Here is a 20,848-nt window from a genome sequence, read left to right as displayed (position 1 = left end):
ACTCCCAAAAGTAAATAATTGAGTACGATTTTGAGTTATTTGATCCCAAATTTAGGACCAGTTGCCGGTTGAATAGGGCAAATGCCAATACTCTCCACTCATGGTAGAACTTGGATTGAATAGTTTAGTTGAACACGGTGAAATCTCCATTTAACCCTTGTATTTAACACTTATAATTAGACTTAAATTGAATAGTTTGGTCTGAAATGAAATTCTTATTTGATTCTTGTACTTACCACTCATAATAATGAACTCACTATAAGTATTAACTACAATAGTAGAATGAGATTCTATCCTCATTTTATACACATGATTCAATAAAACAAGTTTTCTTTTTATTTTACTTTTGTAATAGACTTTTTGGGTATAAGAACTATTTCGTATTTTATAATTTTGGATTAATACTAAAAATACCACTAATATCCAAGTAGCCATTATTTTATATATTTACTATTATTATCATTTTTTAGGGCTAATTATGAAAATATACCAATTCCTTTTGCAAATTTATAATTCTATTCAATTCTTTAATTTTATCAATTAAGTCTAAATTAAGTCAATTGAATACAATTTTATCCAACACATAAAATCAATTTAGAGGAATTGTGTTATGCTAAGTATTATATAATAATATTACTATTTGTAGAATCTGTGTATATATAAGAAAAAAATTAAAAAAAAAAAAATTATATATTTGTTGTTGTTGCCACCGTCGCCACCACAGTCGCCAACTGTCGTCAGTAGGCAGTAGTTGTGGCGAAGGAGGTGGTCTTGGAGGGGTGGGGCGAGTAGAGATTTTGGCAATAGGTCAGTTAGAGGGTTTTGGTCTTGAAAGAAGGATTTGGGAGGTGGGGGGTTGGGAGCTAGAAGAGAGAGAGCTAGCTTATTTGTCATTGAAGAACGAAAGAATCTATGGAAAGAAAGAAAAGATCTTAGAAAGAGAGAATGATGTTCAGTCTTTATTGGGTATAGGACCATAGCTAGTTGCCAGTGCTAAAATAAATAATAGCTAGAGAAGACGAACAAGCAGCTGTGATTGTCAAAAACTATAATTGATACAGTGATAGTAAAGATGGATTGTCGGTTATGACAAGACAAATCATGGTCGGAGAAAATGAATAGGCAACCACGATGGTTGGTAACTACAATTGATATAGTTGACGACGCCTGCGAGAGGCTAACGGCAATAGGCGATAGCGGTGATGACAATAAAGACGAAGATAATTTTTTTTTTTTTTTATGTACATATAAATACACTTGTTCTAAATCAATTTGATATAATAATTAAAATTATACCTAATTAAATTAATTTAAATTTAATTGTCAAAAGTGAAAGTGCTGGATTATATTACAAATTTACAAAAGAGATTGATATATTCTCACAGTTTAGCCTTTCTTTTTAGGAAGATTCTTCCACGACAGCTTTACGGTTGACATGTTCATATGGTACATAACCCAACAAACAAACTACCCAGAAAACACAAGACTTTGTGTTGTCAACGCTTTCCTTGGTGCCCAAGGCCAACAACAATGACCAATTATCGTTTGGCAAAGAGAATAGAATTGACCTGGAAACTTCTAATTGCTTCTGCTTTTATTTCCTTTATTTTCCTTATTTTTTGTAACTATAATTAATCCGAAAATAACTTTTCTATTGCTTCCGGAACACCATTACTTAATAATACCATCAACTCTGCTGTACTTTTCCCGTAAAATTTTATGTACCGAGATGATTGGTTGCTACGAAAGTTGATACGCCTAAGGAATGTTGGAAAGGTCTCGAGTCAACAGCCGCACGGTTCCGTGCCTTGAACCAACTCTATTTTAGCCTGAATAAATTCTGAGGAAGCCCTTGCAGCAGCCAATGCAGAATCCAAGTTTGGCTGCTCAGCCGATGGGAGAAGACTCCATCGGCAACTCCGCTAAAGAAGCCGGAGCTCCGGCAAAGCGCCAGCGTTTCGACCGCTGCTGCTCCTTCATGGAGATCTCCATGGAACCAGGAATGAAATCCCTGGCAAGCCTGGATTCCAAGAAGTTCAAATCGGAGATCAAGAAATGGGCTAAGGCTGTTGTTACCTACGCCCGTCAGGTCAGCGGCCAGTTTGGAAGCATCCGTGATTCCGGCGACCGGGTTGGAAGCTCTCGTAGATGATCGAAACTGCTGCAGCAAGAGCATGATCTGTACATACCTAGGCCTTCTCTCGAATCAATTGCTTTAACCGAAAGGCCCATATAAACAAAACAGAGTTGTTTTAGCAGCACAAGCCCACCTACTGTTCTACATTCTTCAAGGAGGCAAGGCAACACAATACAATTACAGAGTTGTCTTCACAATGATTCTTCACTGATATGTTGCTTGCGGGAAGAAATGAAGAAGAATTCTTTTCATAAAAAATGCTGTATTTATACAAATAAAAGAACCCCAGTTGAGGCAATACTCTATGCTGACACAACTAGGCTTCACATATGTTCCTTGAATAATCTTAAAGAAATTCAAGAAGATTTTTTTTCGTCAAATTGCCCCATCGCTCCACCTGTCATTTCGGCTCGAGAAAATACCTTTTCATTGCCAGAAATGTTCCTCAAAAGCTGCTTCGAGCACACATCCCGGGCTTGCGTTGCATTCATCATTCTGTCAGCTTTCACCCAATCAGGCTCCTACAAGGAAACATGTATGCTCAGGCTTCATGGATTGTTCAACTGTACTTCGGCATCTAATCTATTGGTTAGAATGGAGACGCAGCTGGAAGGAATTTTTTTGAACAAATAGAAAATCACCTCAGGAACAATGCGGGAGAAGACGGATTTAATTAACAAGAGGATGTGTTCCATGATAAGGATAGCAGCAAGCCCAGGTTCAATTTTCCATTTCCCTTCCCGATCGTAAAAGCAGACGAGAATCGCACAGTTGGTGCATATAGACACCACTATCAGAAACTGAAATTCAAAGCATTGGTTGCATATGAGTAACTCAGTTTGTTGTAGAGCACGAAGACAACCAGAAGACACAACACATCTAAGCAGCTAATATAACCAATGACAAATCCATCTGATCTACAAATCACATAATGTACGTTTAACCAAAGTCTATACCTAATGAGTGGAGAAAGAGCATTCTACTCCTTATTTTTACAAGAACAAAAGAAATGTTCATAGTAGTAAAAATTACAGAGGGATCAAGCTAATGGACTATATCATAAAAGTTGAGGAAAGGGTGATTGAGTAAGAGGTTAATACAGGAAACCAAGGTCTCTGAATCCCAATTTGGTCTCATGCCTAATAGATCAACAACATAATTTTTCTACTAACTGAGGTGTTTGATGGAAAGATATAGGGAAAAACCTATTACAAAGTCCAAAAGAGTTGTGGAAGGTTTAAGAAGAAAGGAGTTCAAGTTGTTTATATATGCTATTAAAAGAATTATCATAAAGCAGAAACACATGGCAGACCTTGTGAAAGAGATACTGAAGCTTAAATTAAGGGTCCATAGACTGTACATTAATGGCCCACGTCTCCTTCCCCCTTAGATGGCCACTGCATGGGATCATCTCCTTCTCTGTACAGTGGGTTGGTTCATTGGGGTGGGCGCAGGGGAGAGAGAAAGGGTGCAAGGGAGAAAAAGAGAAGAGAGGATAGTTCAATCATTGTCAAAAATTTGACTGGTGTTAAGTAACGTAGGGGGCTTAATGCAACCAGATTTCTAAAGTGAAGGGATGTCATTGCTATTTTTAAACCCTCAGGGTACCACCTGCTTTTAGGCCAAACCTCAGGGGTACTGAACACATTTTTCCCTTAAAATAGTCTAATGAAAATAAGATGTGGCAAGGTGCTATGATAAAGACCAACAGATGTGCCTGTGAAGAGACTGGATGAAATGAAAGAAACTTGTAACAAAAGAGAGACTAGAGAAAACTTGGTGAAAAACTCTTAAAATATGAAATAGGATATAGACTTCAGAAAAGATATGATCAAATTAATTACTTACCGAAAACAAAGATGTGATCAAAGACAAATATAATTGAAGAGTTAGAATCCATGTAGCCTGTCTTACCTAGTGGGATTAGGGCCTGTGATGATGATAACTATGATATAATTTACCTTCACATATCAAAAGATAAACAATGACAAATTTTCTCCTAGGGCAATGATAGATATTAAGCCAAAGCATAAAGCTTGAACTCATTAATATGGAAATATTGGTGCAGCGAAGACATCAGTAAACCCGAAAAAAAGCACAATGAAAACAGCTAATTTTAACTGTTAGGAGAAGCAGTTTAACCACAAAGAAAGGACCCAATGGATTTGCTAATGCCAACATCTAATTACAGTGATTATATCATTGATAAGAGTATTTGCTAAAGACAAGGGATACATCATTCTCAATTCCAAATGCAAATTTCCTTCTAGTTGATACTGATTACAAGCACTTTCTAAACTGGTGTGGCAACAAGTAATGACATTGACCCATAATTGCCACAAAAAGCAGTGACAAGGTTGCAATGTTAAGCTGAGGTATTTACTCTTTGGCTCTTGGATGCTTGAACATTGACATTAACAATCAATTTCTTTGGATGTATATCTAAGGAAATAACCAAAGTAATTCCAAAAAAAAAAAAAATCCATTTTCTACTTCCAAAATTCTGAAGAGATATATTACCCAGATAATATTCCAAAATAGAGTTGTCCAACCTGACAAATTTTACAAATAGCAAAAGAATACTTGTGGATATAGAAACTGTATTTTAAGAAATAAATTTAGCACCACCACTTAGACATGTTTATATGCTTCATGAGCGGGCATTCAGAAAACAAAAATGAGAGGACGGAAACCCTTTTTCTTTTTCAGTCTAGAACAGATATGTTTGGTACCTGAAATATATTTAGCCAAGCTCCAATTGTTGCAGCAGCACGAGGAATGGGCCTTTTCAACATAGCAAGCAGCTTTAGTGAATCTATTCTGATTTCTGTTATGTTGTTCTGCAAAGAAAGAACATGTAGAGGAAAGATTTTCATCTCGTCTATATCTGATACGATCTAAAAGAGTGCCCCGGAATTATGTTGAAGAAAGCTACAAAGAACATTATTACCAGTGCAGCAAAGGCAAATGCTGGAGGAAATGCACAAGCAAACATCATAATCATGCCAAACTGCAATGCCAACACCAGAAAGTCTGCAGATGATTTTGGAACTCTCATGAGCTGAAGAAGTCAAATAGTTTATTCCATATGCTTGATACAAAACCACATAAACAAGAAATGAAGCAAATAAAAAATAAGAAACCCCAAAGGAGGTTGGAATATGCACGTTTACCATGAAGGATGAAATCACAACCAAAAGCAATCAGAGGTGAATCATTTCTACAAATGCCAAAATACATGGCAAACTCAAACAATCACATGTTACGTTGGACCAAGGATGGAGTTCTCGACAAGAATTAGTTTGACGAGTCAAAATCAACTAACTAAGGCTTCATTGGCCTAATAAAGGAGCAGAAAAAGCTGGTTTAAAAAAATTTGTATCTTGCGTTTGGTAACTGCTTAAAAATGTTATTTTTCCTGTAGTAATATAATTTGGAAAAGGAAAATGCTATTGGTACACCTTTGTGTACACCTTGGGCTACATAAAAGTGTACCAATGACAAAAAAATCTATCATGAGACGCATAGAGGCGCGTGAGGCGGAGGGTATTTTAGTCATAATACCCCCTTATGTAGTCCAAGATGTACAAAATAGTTGTACATCTAGCATGATTCTTTGGAAAATAAAATAATAACACTCTTATAATAAGAAAACATTATAATTTATAAAAACAGTTATATAAAATGCAAAGGGTAAATTGACCATATACCCCCTGTGGTTTGTGCCTTTGGCCCAAAGGCCCTATGCTTTGTTTTTAGCCAAATCAGTTCCTAAACTTTCTCAAAATGGCCAAGAGATGCCCTCCATTACAAATTTCATTAATTAAACTAAAATTAAGTTAAAATTACCCTAATCTCTATTTAATTAAGTTAAATTAAATCAATTTTAATACAAAACAAAAAAATTAAATTAAAAAAAAAGGTTGCTGGCCGAGGGGAGCCCAGACTGGTTCCTACAATGGTTGGCCTTCTTCTTTTTCAGATCTAGGAACCCCTCTGCCAGCAATGGGAATGGGCCCACTGGAATCAATCGGGGGTGGGTTCCCCTCAGCAGTAACCTTTTTACCTTTTGAATTTTATTTTTTATTTTGTATTAAATTTGACTTAATTTAACTTAATTAGATAGATATCAAGGATAATTTTAACTTAATTTTAATTAAATTAACAGAGCACAGAGACCAATTTGGCTAAAAGTAGAGTATGGGGGTGTTCATGCCGAAGGTTCATACCATAGGGGAGTATGGTTTATTAGACCCAAATGTAAAAATATTTCTAATCTCTTCTATTACTGAAAAGAAATAAAGGGGTGATGATACATTTGCCAAGGGGAGCAGACAATTTTAGCAGCCAAGTGGCCAAATTGACAGTTTTGCCCATGCATTGAGATCTAAGTCGACTCATTTTGATACATTTATCATTATCCTAACAAAAAATAATAATAATAACAATAATCTTTGTTGATTTTTGGTCCAAAAATCTTGCTTTTTGCAAAGTAGAAATTGGCTAGAAAAAGTTTGCTCCAAAATGCCTACAGTATTTTTAAGGATAAAAACAGCTAAAAAACTAGGGTAAAACAGACCTAAACCTCATCTGAATATGCATTAGAGCAACAAAAAAAATAACACAAATCTATATGCAACTTTAAAGATAGGAAACAAAATAATGCCTGCCATATTAACTCTCGGCAACAAAATTGGACGCCTTAAATACCATACGATTTTCATATGTCAATATTAGCAAAACATATGATTTTGCAAGCAGCAGGAAATTGTGCATTACCATCAAACAGCCCATCTTCAAGTTCCTCACCAACGCTTGCAGAATATGCAGGCTTAAGATACTCTTTCTCTACCCTATTAATGAACTGCGCCTTCCCTGTATGCGATCCTTTCTCTCGTTTTCTTTTCTTTCTGCAAGGCAAGGAATGGTGAAATAGCATTCAAGTGCATTAGCATTCAAGTGCATATAATGAACGCAAAAATGAGCATGTTAGTTATGGGGCTAAAAAATAAGGAGATTACAATGAAAGAAATTTACCGAACAGCTCTATATTTTTTGTAGCTGTATTTCAGATAGGGTAAAGAATGTTCCATCAGATTTGCCAGCAGCTGGAGTATATTTCAAGCAAAAGAGTACATAAATTTTCAAAAAAAAAGAAAAAAGAACTGAACCACATAAAAAATCATCAACACCTATTTCTACCTGGGACACTATCAGCCGCTGAATTAAAACTTGGCGAAGCGTCGATAAATTACGATGAAGAAGTGCATGATAGAATATCCCAATATATGATTGCATAAAAAAGAGACCAAAAACCTGCAAGTGAGGAAGTACTTATTTATAAAAAACCCAGATCCTAAAGGATGGCAATGGTTCTCTTCGCTACCTTGTAAATCAAACTGTCAGCTCTGTATTCTGTGCTTTCATTCTTTTCACATTTAATGAGATTGACAGATATCTTGCCCCCAATTTTGTTAAAATATTGAATTGCAATAAGATAGAGTGCAGTCAGACCAAACCTGAAAACGAAAGATTCACCCGAGATTATAATAGTTAAATGTGAGAAAAACAAGAAATATTTGATGCAAAATTGTTATCTCAGAAGTAGTTGGCTAATCCTTGCCTACAAATTACAGCTAGGCCACATGGAGTGCAGATTCTAGTACATGGACATTGAATCTCTTTCTTTTCGGTAAGTAATGAACATTAAATCTCAATTGATAATTATGTCAAAAACCAACAAATGGCTAAATACCAATTCTGCAGAAACTCTTGACACAGTGATGATGCTTGAAAAAACATTAAATTAAAATTAGAGACAACAACAACAAAGATAACAAAATCAAACCTTAAACCTACTAGTTGGGGTCAATTATATAAACTCTAGCTCGCCAATCATTTTATCTATGGTCATACCATGGCTAAGAGGTAGAGGGTTGTGTTAGGAAAGGCATTTGGTATAAAATTTTGCCACATTGTTCTTTTGTATGGATTCGTATAGTCAATTGACATTACAAATTCCATGCTCCTGACCCCAACTTGGTTAGAATAAGGTGTATTACTCTTACCTCTTTTGCTAAAAACATTTTCCACTCTCCTTGCAAGAATATCGATCAATCTTCTTCTCATATGACCAAACTATTTTGATCGTATTTCATGTATTTTATCTTTAGTAGAACTCTCTCTAATCATATGACATATAACCTCATTTCTAATTCTATATTTTCTTGTAGGACCAAAGTCCACCTTGACATTCTCATCTCCATTACACTGATATTTTACACATATTGGTGCTTTATCGCACAATATTTTGTGTCATATAACAAAATTGTGAGAGATATTCGCATTAATTTGTCTATCTTTTTGTGGAAATGGAAAGGAGTCAATTCCCTTGACCCCAATCTCTTGATTGATGCCCCAAATCCCTTTCTTTGATTGGTTGTTTTTATTTTTAGGTGTAGGAATATTCTATATATTTTGTAAATCTTTCCTAATATGTTGTATCATTCCTCTATAAGAAGATAGGAACCATTGTTTTTCCACAACACAGTGAAATAAATTTCCTTCTCCATATCTATTCTTTCCAGTTTACATCAAAGCAGGGAATGAGTCATAGCCACCACTTTCAAACCCTAGGTGCTCGTTGATTCATAGCTGCCACTGTCAAACCCTAGCCGCCGCCAACTCCGGCCACCACTATCAAACCCTAGTCGTCGCCTTAAATCGCCGTTGTTTCAGCCTTAGGCAACCCTTGCGACCGCTGAACCCTAGGCCACTAGCCACCATCACAATTATTTAATGGCCTCATGAAGCCCTCCATCCTCGCCTCTAGCCACCATCGCGACGTTGGGCGACCTCCGCGTCTTTCCTACCTTTGTCGCCGGCCATCAACATGCCATCAAATGCCCTTTGCGCCCTTTCAGTCATTGCCAACAGTACCAGCCTGCAGCCTCTTTCTGCAACTTTGCTGCTTCATTCTGTAAGAGCCAAACTATGGCGCACACGTTACTGAGAGACATCCAAGCTGATGGTTGAGAATGTTCCGACTTCCCCATCATCTGTGAGTTGTGCCTCGGAAATAATCCGTATGTTCAAATGACAAAGGCAGATTATGGCAAGGAGTGCAAAATTTGCACTAGGCCATTTACAAGGTATTAAAAAACTAAGACTTGCACCACACTATTCAATCAGCAACAAGCAAGACCCCTTAGTAAAGAGTAGCTCAATCAACTCGTGTAACAGCTAAAGTCTAATCCATTACTTGGTACACCCAATTGTTCATTGGCCCATTCAAGTAGAAATCCTTTAGCCCTATCTAGTTTTTCTAAATCTGCTCCCCTAAATCATTGATTCAGGAGCATCTGATCATATGACTGGTTTATCATATATGTTCGATTAGTACATTCCTTATTTTGGTAGTGAAAAAATAAGGATAGCCGATGATAGTCTTTCACTTATTGTAGGTAAATGTCTCATTAAACTCTCTGATAGTATTGGTCTTAAATCAGTACTTCATGTTCCTAAACTTACCTGTAATCTTCTATCTATCAGTAAACTCTCAAAAGACTCTAACTATCGTGTTACCTTCTTTGATTCATACTGTACATTTCAAGACCAAAACTCAAGGAAGACGATTGGTAGTGCTAGAGAGATAAACAGACTTTACTATTTTTAATGAGGATGTCTTCAGTCAGAAAAAAAAGCTCACGAATTAAGTGGTACACGTTTGATTTCTGTTTTTGATCAAATTATGCAATGGCATCTAAGGTTAGGCTATCCTATTTTTCCTTCTTTGAGACATTTAGTTCCTAAGTTATTTAAAGGAGTGGATCCTTCTATGTTTCAATATGAAAATTGTCATTTGTCTAAAGATCATTGTGTTACATTTACTTCAAAACCTTACTGCCCTTCAAAGCCATTTTATTTGATTCATAGTGATGTTTGGGGACCCTCAAAGATTACCACTTTATTTGGCAAAAGATAGTTTGTAATGTTTATTGATGATAGTGGTGTTCAAAAAAATAAACACACTGTGGAAACCGATCGAACCGCGCGATTTTTTTAGGTGAGCGGTTCGACACAGCTTAAGAAATCTCCAAACCATGCGGTGCGCAGTTTGGAGATTTCGCAATTTGGTTTTGAACTAAACCGCCTCAGCAATATTATAATAATAAAATAAATACAAAATAAAAAATAAATATATAAAAGGCATGTATAATGTATGTAATCGTAATGCCTTCCATTCTATTTCTTCTCTATGTTCTCTCTACTAGTGTCGCACCACATTTCTTCTCTATGTTCTCTCTACTAGTGGTGCACTTCTAACCCACTAGGTCGATCGTTGCCGCTCGCCGGTAAGTCCGATCATCGCCACCTGCCAGTAAGTCCATCCTTACTCTGCCATCGTCTTCTTCCTCTTCGTCTTCTTCGAACTTCATTTGCAGTCGTTGGCAACGCTGGAGTATAGTCGTCAGCCACCTTGGTCACTTTGCAGAATCAAGGTATGAACCAGAAGTAGTGTTAGAAGTTTGGAGTGTTTTTAATCAGCCCAATAAGGGAAGGGAAGTGGAAACAACAGGACCAAATAAAGTCAAGGTAGTTGAAGGAGATGAATAAGAGCAAGATAGAAGAGGAAATAGATAATAGGAAAAAAGAGGATGCAGATGGTCAAAGTAGAAGCAAGGGGATTTTCTGAATCATAGGGAGGGAGGGATATTTCCAAATCATCACATTTACACATGCTGGATATAGCATTTTAGGTAACCCAAAACCTGTCTTTTTACTCCTGTGCTTGTATGGTGAATATGAGTTGCAAAGGATGTAAGACATTCAACATATTCAGCATAGGATTTGATAAGAGGCACCGAACCGCATCAAACTGCGAAAACCAAACCGCGTCAAACTGCGAAAGCCAAACATTCAACAAATCGTGGAAACCGCACTGAACCTCACCACAAAATGCGGTGCGGTTTCCATTCCCCAAACTAGACTATATGGTTTGGTCTTATAGAAAAACCGCAATGCGGTTTGACGTATTAAAAATGTTAAAAACCGACCAAACCGAACCGTGAACACCCCTAATTGATGATCATACTAGACTATGTTGGGTTTACTTGCTTGCTAAGAAATCCAATGTAGCTAGAATTTTCAAATATTTCTTTTCCATGATTGAAACCCAATTTAACACAAAAACTTGTATTATTCGATCTAATAATGGAACAGAGTATCTTAATGAATGTTTGGGGGGCATTTTTGAAAGAAAAAGGAATCTGACATCAATCCATATGTAATGAAACCCCCCAACAAAATGGCATTGTTGAACGCAAAAATAGACATTTACCTTAAGTAGCTAGAGCTCTTATGTTTTCAATGAATGTCCAAAAATACCTCTAGGGAGATGCGGTTTTAACTGCTTCCTATCTCATCAATAGAATGCTAACTTGTGTCTTAAACTCTGAAACTCCTTTGCATTCTTTAAAAAAGTTTTTCCCCATGTGTCGGTTGTACTCTAAGTTACCCTTAAAAGTTTTTAGTTGCACTTGCTTTGTTTACATTCCACAAATATTTCTCTCCAAATTGGATCTCATAGTTGAAAAGTGTGTTTTTATGGGTTACGCTCCCAATAAAAAAGAGTACATGTGCTTTAACCCTATGACAAATAAAACTCAAATAAGCATGGATGTGTCTTTCATTAAGAATCAACCCTATTTTCCCAAAATTCATCTTTAGGAGAAGCATGGTGTAGAAGAAGTTAATTTTTTGGAAAATGATACTTTCTTGAAAATCCATGAACCCCTTCCAACTATGATTAACACTCTGCTCCACTCTGATAAACAATCCAAGGAAACAAGTGCTCAAAAAAAATAATGAACAGGATGCGTCTAGTTCATAAGTGTCAAGCATGATGGAGTCAAAACCAGGGAGAGAATTGCCACAAACAAACCAAAGCAATTTGAAACTGGAGCTTCAGTTTTATATGAAAAGACAAACTTAGAAAAAATACTATCGAACCGAATATCCCTCCATCAACTGAACAGTCAACATCTCCGAATGATGGTCTTCCCTCCTCTCAGGGTAACTCTAAACTTGCTCTTTTGAATTCTTCCTCGTTTGATTTCCCTAATCTAGATGTCCCCATTGCCACTGGAAAAGGAGTAAGATCATGTACCAAACACCTTATTGCCAAATATTTGTCATACTAGAAACTGTCCAATCACCACAGGACTTTCCTTTCAAATATTTCTAACTTGCATATTCCAAGAACTATTTAGGATACCCTAGGTGATCCGAATTGGAAGGTAGTGGTAAAAGGGGAGATGAATGTTCTTGAAAAGAATGGGCTTGGGAGATTGTGGAGCTACCGAGAGGCAAGACAACTGTAGGTTGTAAGTGAATCTTCATCATAAAATGTAAAGCAAATGAGAGCATGGAGAGGTATAAGGCGAGACTTGTTGCGAAGGTATTTACCCAAACTTACAGCATTGACTACCAAGAGACCTTCACTGCAATAGCAAAGATAAACTCCATTCAAGTACTCCTCTCTCTAGCGATGAATTTGAATTGGCCTCTACACCAGCTTGATGTAAAGAATGCTTTTTTGAATGGCAATTTGGAGGAAGAAGTGTCTATGGACCTTCCACCGGAATTTGAGAAAAGCCTCAGTACCAACAAGGTATGCAGATTAAAAAAGTCCTTATATGATCTAAAACAGTCATCAAGAGCATGGTTTGAAAGGTTTGGAAGAGCGTTAAAGAGCTATGGTTACACTTAGAGTCAACTAACCACACAATGTTCTACAAGCACTCAAGGGACGATAAAAAGGCTATTTTAATTGTATATATGGATGATATAATAATGATTGGTGATGACAATGCAGAAATTGGAGAACTTAAGAGAAAGTCAGCACATGAGTTTGAGATAAAAAAAATTGGGAGCCCTAAAGTACTTCCCTGGGATGGAATTTGCAAGATCAAAGAAAAGAATCTTTATCAATCAACGCAAGTATGTCTTGCATTTACTCAGTGAAACAAGAATGAGTGGATGCAAGGTAGCCGAGACTCCCATAACTTGAAGCTTCAACCTACTGAAACCAAGGATGGGGTAGATAGAGAGAAATACCGAAGACTTATGAGTAGACTCATCTATCTATCTCATACCCGACTTGATATAGCCCTCACAGTAAGTGTGGTAAGTCAATTTATGCACTCACCGAATTCAAAGCACTTTGAGGTTGCCTATAGAATCCTAAGATACCTAAAGGGAACACCTGGAAAAGGTTTGCTCTTAAAAAACTAAGGACATCTTCACATAGAGGCCTATACTGACGCAAATTAGGCAGGCAACGTTACAAATAGAAGATCTACATCGGGTTACAGAACCTTCGTGGGTGGTAATCTTGTCACTTGGAGGAGCAAGAAACAAAACATGGCAGTCAGAAGTAATGTTGAAGCTAAATTCCGTTTAGTAACCCACGGGATTTGTGAGGTTATGTGGATAAAAAGATTATTAGAGGACTTCGAGGTTTCCACTTTCTTACTAGCAAAGGTCTATTGTGACAACAAAACTACAATTTCCATTGCCCACAATTCGGTTCTCCATGACAAAACAAAGCATGTAGAGGTGGATTAATATTTTATCAAGGAGAAACTTGACAATGGGGTAATTTGTATGCCTTACATTTCAACAGTTGATCAAGTTGCTGATGTTCTCATAAAGGGATTACACAAGAGACAGTTTGAAGATCTAGTAAGCAAGCTTGCTATGGAAGATATCTTCAAGCTAACTTGAGGAGGAGTGTGGAAATGGAAAGGAGTCAATTCCCTTGATTAGTGGGAGCGAGAATCAACACCAGTCTCTTGATTGATGCCCCAAATCCCTTTCTTTGATTGATTGTTTTTATTTTTAGTTGTAGGAATATTCTATATATTTTGTAAATATTTCCTACTATGTTGTATCATTCCTCCATAAGAAGAGAGGAACCATTGTTTTTCCAATACACTGTGAAATAGATTTCCTTCTCCATATCTATTCTTCCTAGTTTACACTTTTTAAACAATTGATTCAAGAAATCTAAACTTATCCTTTCTTGAAATGACTCCATTTTCAAGTCTCACCTTAACATCTTCCACACTTCTACATTTACTGAACTTACATTCCATATATTTGGTTGTTGCATCTGCTCAATTTGAATCTTTTGAATCATAAGGTATCCCACCATATCTCAAGCTTAATATTCAAGCATTTTTTATCTCATCCACCAAGACAATGTTATATGCAAATAGCATAAACCAAGATCTATAATATTAAAATTAGATGCAAGAAGTTAAAAAAGAAAAGAAAACTAGCAGCAGCACTAGAGATGTTGATGCAGTAGAAACCAGAGAGAGAACTAGTAGGAGGAGGAGAAGAACAAAATAAAATACGGGCAGATCCGAAAGGAAGCGGAAGGTGCAGCTAAAGCAGTAACAGCAGCAGAAGATTATAGAAGAAGAAGCGTAACAAGAAGAAAAAGAAAAAAGAACAGGAAGCAGCAGGGAAAAGAAACAGAGAATCTTATGGAGAATAGAATGAGGAGGAGGAGAGGGGCATAGAGACCAGAGAGACCAAAGCCCTTCAAGTTCCAAAAATTAAACTTTTATTCATTTTCAAACTCATTATTTCAGTTTACATGAATAAGCCATATTTATAGACTTCATAAAACACCTAAAATTAATCTTATTTGATATGGTAACCTAAAATGAACCTACATCCTACCTTATAATTTATTAAGTCATCATGAACTTAAAATACATCGAGATAATATCAAAGACCCCTAAATAGATAAAACTAATAAGTTTGTTTGTGATATTGTGTAATACCCAATCATCTTGACTGCTGAACAATATACTCCTTCACTACACTAATGATAAGTCATTGGTACTTTTGCTAGTAGTATTTCCTAGTAGATATTTTTATTTTTGTTTTAATCATTTATTCATGGAAGAGGGGTTTTAAACCCTGACATTCTTCCCAGTGGCTTCCTCAACAGTTAGGCAAAGACACTTGTAATTGCGCAAAATATCCATAAAATATGTTAAACTCAAGTAAAGTTCTTGATATCATCCTTACATGTACAAATAGGGTATCCAGTGCTACATTTGATCTATCACATGTCAGCAGCAATTACTTTTAGCGAAACATACAACAATTTGAAAAGTTTAGATACTGAAACTACATGTATATGAATATGTGTGACCCAATCCCACATCAATAGTATATTGGGGAGGTCTTGTGTATAAAAGCTTAGCCCCGTGAACCCATAAGTCATCTTCAGCTAACACTTTTTGGTTGGGACCTGTTATGGTTGAGAATCCGTGACCTCCAATTCATAACACCTATAAGCACCAGAACATTAAGCAGAAAACTGAATAAGTTATTCCTATTCCGGGTTTAGTTAAGGAAGATTAGAGTTATTCTTGTTCCTATTTCTATTTTGCCAATTGTCAGTTTTTCATCAGTACCATGAGTCTTTGTGAGGTAGGAGACTTAAAAAAAAACTCCTACTAGGACACTGCACCTGCTAGCAACCAAATTTTAAAAAGTCTCCTACCACACAAAGACTCCTGGTACTGATGAAAAACTGACAATTGACAAAATAAGAATAGGAACAAGAATAACTCTAATCTTCCTTAACCAAACCTGGAATAGGCATAACCTATTCAGTTTTTTACTTAATGTTCCGACGTTTATAGGTGTTATGAATTGGAGGTCTAGGATTCTCGACCATAACAGGACCCATGGTGTTCCAAGTGGTATCAGAGCTAACCCAAGACCAACTACCATGTAGCTGGGCCAGGAAAGTGTTATGAATCTGACTTGAGTTAAATTAATCGGTATAGGATTGTTGGCCTAGTGAGGACACTAGGTATTAGGGGTGTGTAATGAGATCAAGAAAACCGGAAAACTGAACTGAACCCAACTGGATGTTCAGTTCAGTTCGATTCTGTTTTCAAGGGGGGTTGGTTTGGTTTCAGTTCAGCATTTGCAAAAAACCGAGGTGTTCAGTTAGGGTTTGGTTATGTGTGCTGAAAAACCAACCTGAACCGAAGTTGTAAACCGAACCAAACCAGAACCACTTATGTATATTTTTTTTTACCATTCTGCTGTCCGAAATACATAGCTGTAGTCCGTTAGCTTTACAGAAACCCTAACCTCACATCGCCTCAGTCCCCTCAACAAAAACCCTCATCTCTAATCTCTAATTCTCTCACTCCCCTGGCTGAAGCCTTGAGTCTGCCATCCATTCACCATTGAAACCCACTGCTATCAGCTAAATCTGTTATCACCAATACCAAAGCAAAGAAAGGAGAAAGGAGAAGGTCTCACTGACGTCCACACAATGAAATCTAATGAGGTGCTTCGCTTGGTTGTTCTTGTAGGCTATAGCTGTATCTATTGAGGAAATTATGCTGATTTTTGAGGCTTCAGTGATTTGGAGGAGATGTATTTTTCCAAGTTTATCTGTCTTAATTTCAGCAACCGTTCTCCATCACATAAATTTATAGGAATTCTCTGGTTTCCCGCACTCTGGTCACTGGTGTTTTGTTTTGGGCTAATTGGGAGTTGTATTTATATTTGATTATTACTTTGTTGGTAACATTATGTCAAGCTAGTATGACAATTTCAATTTTAATGATAGCAGGTAGCACAAAATTGGTAGCAGAACTATATCTTAATTAAATTCCCATTTGAAATGTTTTCTTTCAATTTTAATGCTATAGAACAGTTCTAAGTTTTGGTGAAAAGATCTAAACATCATATAAAATTTTGGATAAAATATAAAAGAAAAAATCGGTTGTTAGGAACCCAAACCAAAAAAAGCCAAACCAAGCAGTTCAATTTCATGTCATTCTTTTCCAAGTTCGGTTTCAGTTTGACTCTTTAGAAAAACCGAGCAGTTCAGTTCAATTTGATTTGTTTTGGTTCGGGTTTTTTTTTTGAAAAAATGAACCATGCACACCCCTACTAGGTATCAAAAGAGAGGAGTTTGTCATGACCTTATCCCACATTGGTGGTCTACTAGGGAGGTCTTGGGCATAAAAACTTGGTCCCACAAGCCCACAAGTCACCTTCAGCTAGCACTTTTGGGTTAGGACCCATGGTGATACAATATGTCTATGTATATATGCTGCACATATGCAATTGACAAATTGCAAAAGCTCAAAATCGAACCTAGCAGTTGTTGCCTTTGGGGGGGGGGGGGGGGGGGGGGGGAGAAGATAATAATTTCTCTTCCTAGGAAAGAGAAAAACATAATTAAATTCAACATTATTTAGGTTCTCACTTCATAAGATCAGATCTGATAACTTCATAGAGATGAGCATAAGCCAACTCAAATGGCAGCTGAAGACATATGATACTCAAGATAATGATGGCATCATTTCTGAATCTCATCAGACGTCCAAACCATTCTTCCCTTCGAAATCTCTCCTTCACATTTGTTTTATCACAGCCCCATTTCTTTATAAGTTCAACAGAAGACTGGAAGCAACTCCAGTCTGTTTCCAAATATTTATATCCAGGGTCTCCAACCGTACTAGTCTGCCATCTACAACACCCAAGCATGAGAAAAGATTAAAAAAAAAATGCATATATAAATAACAACATTAAGTATGAAACAACTGACATAGCAAATTTAAAAATAAAAAACAGGAGGAACATAACAACCATCACAACTTAGACGAAACAATAGCTACATGATAATATTTTTAATACATAATTGTGGGACAATAAACCAAGTACCTGACCAGAAGAGAGCAGTTTTTACGTTTCCAGAACTGTAGAAACAACACAGCCCATAGTATTATACTTATGAAGAAAACAGGGAGCACTAATAACTGCAAGGATCTGAAGAAAACAGTGACAAGAGCAAAAAATTGTTGTAAGCCAGAGACAATCATAATCCAAAATCATACTCCACGCATGAAAAAAGATGTTCACTTTTCCAAATAAAACGTGAAGAGGAACAGCACCATACCCAAAATCAAACAACTGCAGTGTAAGCCCAAATACAGCTGGAAATAAACTCCACCGTGTATACAGTCCAAGAAAAGCAAAATATGTTGCAATCTAGAGCATGAATTAAATCGTCAAAGATTACTGCAACTCAAAAATTACATATAAATAGGAAATGCAATATTAGTTAGCACTGTATCAATGGTCACCTTTGACCCAAAATATGAATATATCTGATCAAGAGGCTGTCTTGTGAAGTCCCAGAAGTTCAGTGCCCAATTCCTTAGAAGCTGCTTTCTCTTTAGTTCATCTACAAACCAAAACTCAACTTATTCCAAATGTTCTCACTTCTCAGAACGACTAGTAACCCTGTAATATATTAAAGCTAGCATACCGTGCAAAGGAAAAACTTCTTTGACAATTCCCTTTGACACCAACTTCTGAAGAAGAGATTCTCCCAACTTCCCATGGAACTCTTTGCAATCATATCTTAATGTTGACCCTGACTCGTGCTTGTTTACCTGTGAATTTAAAATTTCAAATTTCAAATCAGCTCAGCAACAAAATATGTGCTTACAAGGAAACCAAAACTCCAAGAATCTCATAATGGATTAGTTTACATTTCAATTAATGAATATGCATAAAATTGAGAAATAAATATGCGGACATGTAATTTTAGATCCTGCAATGAGAACATCAATAAAGAAGAAGGCAAACCCCAGTGACTCACTTGAGTTCAGCTATAATTAAATTGCCATGTCTTTGAACTGTGTTGTTCACAGAATAAGATATTCAGATCACTGCCTTAATACAGATAGACAATGTATTGAGAGGAATTGAGCATGAAGGAAAGTTGATGGAAGCATTTCTGCAAATTAAAAAACTCACAACTCCATATATGATGTGAAGGTAGCATTGAAAACGCTCACACCAACTGAATAATGAACCATCAGGTTGTCTTACAAAAGCTTCAGCCTGGTTCCACTCAAAGAGTAGATCCATTCCTGCATTAAATATCAAATATTGTCAATCAAATGCACGAAACCATTCATTTTTTGGTGAGACAGGTGATATTTAATATCACCAGGGTAAAAGACAGAAGAGTTGTTTTGGGCCCAGAGGGAGGGGGATTAGAAGGCCCGTGAGAAATACTAAACAGGAATTCATCAATATTACCAATATGAGTTCTTTTCTTTAATTGCAACTCAGCTGCGGCTCTCCCAAGAGTTTCCAGAGGTGCTGCCAACTAAAGAAGTAATTGCCACAGCGTAAATTTGGACTTAGTATTCAGCTATATCAATTCAAATATTCAACAGAGGAGAATCCAGATTATCCTAATTTTAATTCAAAAAGCTGCAAGTATTAACCATGCAATCGATTCACGATTTTCATCTTCAAATACACGTAGAACGAACAGGTGAGGATCTGAAATTTGTCGTGCTGGAGGAACTTGGTTAACTGATACTATCATGCCCAAGGAAGTGTACACTATGCATTAAGAGTTTGAGTGGATGATTTCAATAATTTATACTACAAAATTAAAATAACAAGGAGTAGAGAGCAAACTAGAGTTCTTCTCTAAGAAATTCCACATAGCATTTGTATTCTAGCATTCTTTGTATGAAGAATGAAATTGAAGAATATAAATTAAAATATCAGCAATCAAGTTAAAAGAACGGACGTAAAAGGACAACAAACAACGATGTGATCTCTGGCTTGAGATTCTTATTCAACACGAATCCAAATAAAAAGAAGGCGTAAAACAACAAACCAAAGAGGAATTTAAGGAATTATGTAACCTTAAGAAATTCTTCCTGACAGCCAATAACCCTGTCAACTATTAACCCCGCCTTCCTGAACTCATCAACAAGAACCTCAACCCAATCATTGCCCTCCTCTCCTTTCTTCAAACCCCGCCTTGGAACCACCACGCCTATCTCAAAAGCAGTTCTCTCTCCTCCTCCATGCCCAATCATTTCCAAATCAGCTTCAACGAAACCAAAAAAACAAGCGAGTCTTTGAAATCTCCAATCAATTGAGCCTTGCTCAAGCAGAAACGTCAGTTACCGCAAGAATAATGATCTGCGTCTCCCTGTTGTTGAAGCTGCAACGAACCTTCGAGATTCATTTTCTGCAAAATTGGTGATCCAGGTCTTCGTCTAAAAATAGTAAATGACGAATAGCATTTGTTTTTGAAATTTTCATTGGACCAGGAGGGGGGGGGGGATAGATTTCAATGCTCGGACATTGAGGCAGAGCTGCTGGAAGCGTAGAACGAGAGGCGGACACGTGGCCTCGTGAACGCTGAAGGCTTTTGTAAAAACGGCGAGTTTTGGTTGCTTTTGTCGCCATTACAGTTCGAGTGAGACGCGGGGCACGAGAGCCAATGCACCATCGGTTTCTGTGACAAATCTAAGGGCGTTCGATTTGATCTCTCTCTCTCTCTCCCATCTCTTCTCGTCTGCAAATTCCATCTCTTCTCGTCTGCAAATTGCAAGTTGCAGGTGAAGAAGAAGAGATAGATGCCATTGCTGCTGCAGAGTGCAGAAAAGGAAGGAAATATGCAACTGCAGTGCCGTTGAGCAGGCTGCGAATGTTCTGCAGCGTGCATTCTGCTCCATTGCTTGCACTGCCCACTGGACCGACTCACAACCATTAAGTAATGCTTTCAGACGATCCACCTGTCTCCCTCTATAATAGTGCTGCGGTCACCGACCG

General features: G+C 37.0%; 2 protein-coding genes across 4 annotated transcripts; one reads left to right on the top strand and one right to left on the bottom strand.

The window, feature by feature from the left end:
• The first annotated feature begins 1,849 nt into the window (after window positions 1-1,849).
• On the top strand, window positions 1,850-2,517 carry LOC127794874 (uncharacterized). The gene has a single exon (XM_052326140.1). The coding sequence runs from the start codon at window positions 1,865-1,867 to the stop codon at window positions 2,150-2,152; it is 288 nt and encodes a 95-aa protein (XP_052182100.1). The 5' UTR covers window positions 1,850-1,864; the 3' UTR covers window positions 2,153-2,517.
• LOC127794873 (anoctamin-like protein Os01g0706700) lies at window positions 2,362-20,364 on the bottom strand. Of its 3 annotated transcripts, none has more exons than XM_052326138.1 (16): window positions 19,930-20,364; window positions 19,307-19,376; window positions 19,019-19,134; window positions 18,525-18,651; window positions 18,340-18,440; window positions 18,153-18,244; window positions 17,918-18,022; window positions 17,460-17,723; window positions 7,524-7,656; window positions 7,340-7,453; window positions 7,175-7,245; window positions 6,917-7,047; window positions 5,088-5,170; window positions 4,870-4,977; window positions 2,779-2,937; window positions 2,362-2,658 (listed from the first exon to the last, which is right to left on the bottom strand). In XM_052326138.1, exons 1-16 carry the CDS (start codon window positions 20,104-20,106, stop codon window positions 2,494-2,496), a joined length of 2,016 nt encoding a protein of 671 aa, XP_052182098.1. In that variant the 5' UTR covers window positions 20,107-20,364; the 3' UTR covers window positions 2,362-2,493. The 3 variants fall into 3 exon arrangements, 2 of the variants coding, with proteins under 2 accessions (XP_052182098.1, XP_052182099.1); XR_008021709.1 differs by having other exon boundaries at window positions 2,511-2,658; window positions 5,088-5,198; XM_052326139.1 differs by lacking the exon at window positions 17,460-17,723.
• Between the last annotated feature and the right edge of the window lie 484 nt (window positions 20,365-20,848).

The sequence above is a fragment of the Diospyros lotus genome, chromosome 2, assembly GCF_014633365.1.
Source record: "Diospyros lotus cultivar Yz01 chromosome 2, ASM1463336v1, whole genome shotgun sequence".
Lineage (NCBI taxonomy): Eukaryota > Viridiplantae > Streptophyta > Magnoliopsida > Ericales > Ebenaceae > Diospyros > Diospyros lotus.
This window is presented reverse-complemented; position numbering and strand designations above follow the sequence as displayed.

What these genes read in the sequence shown, in the direction of transcription:
- LOC127794874 (XM_052326140.1), top strand. Translation starts at nt 1,865, where the DNA reads ATGCAGAATCCAAGTTTGGCTGCTCAGCCGATGGGAGAAGACTCCATC.
- LOC127794873 (XM_052326138.1), bottom strand. Translation starts at nt 20,106, where the DNA reads ATGATTGGGCATGGAGGAGGAGAGAGAACTGCTTTTGAGATAGGCGTG. An exon ending in GTCAGGAAGAATTTCTTAAG is followed by an intron (nt 19,377 to 19,929) that starts GTTACATAATTC and finishes TTACTTCTTTAG; the next exon opens with TTGGCAGCACCTCTGGAAAC. An exon ending in ATTCATATTTTGGGTCAAAG is followed by an intron (nt 18,245 to 18,339) that starts GTGACCATTGAT and finishes TTCATGCTCTAG; the next exon opens with ATTGCAACATATTTTGCTTT.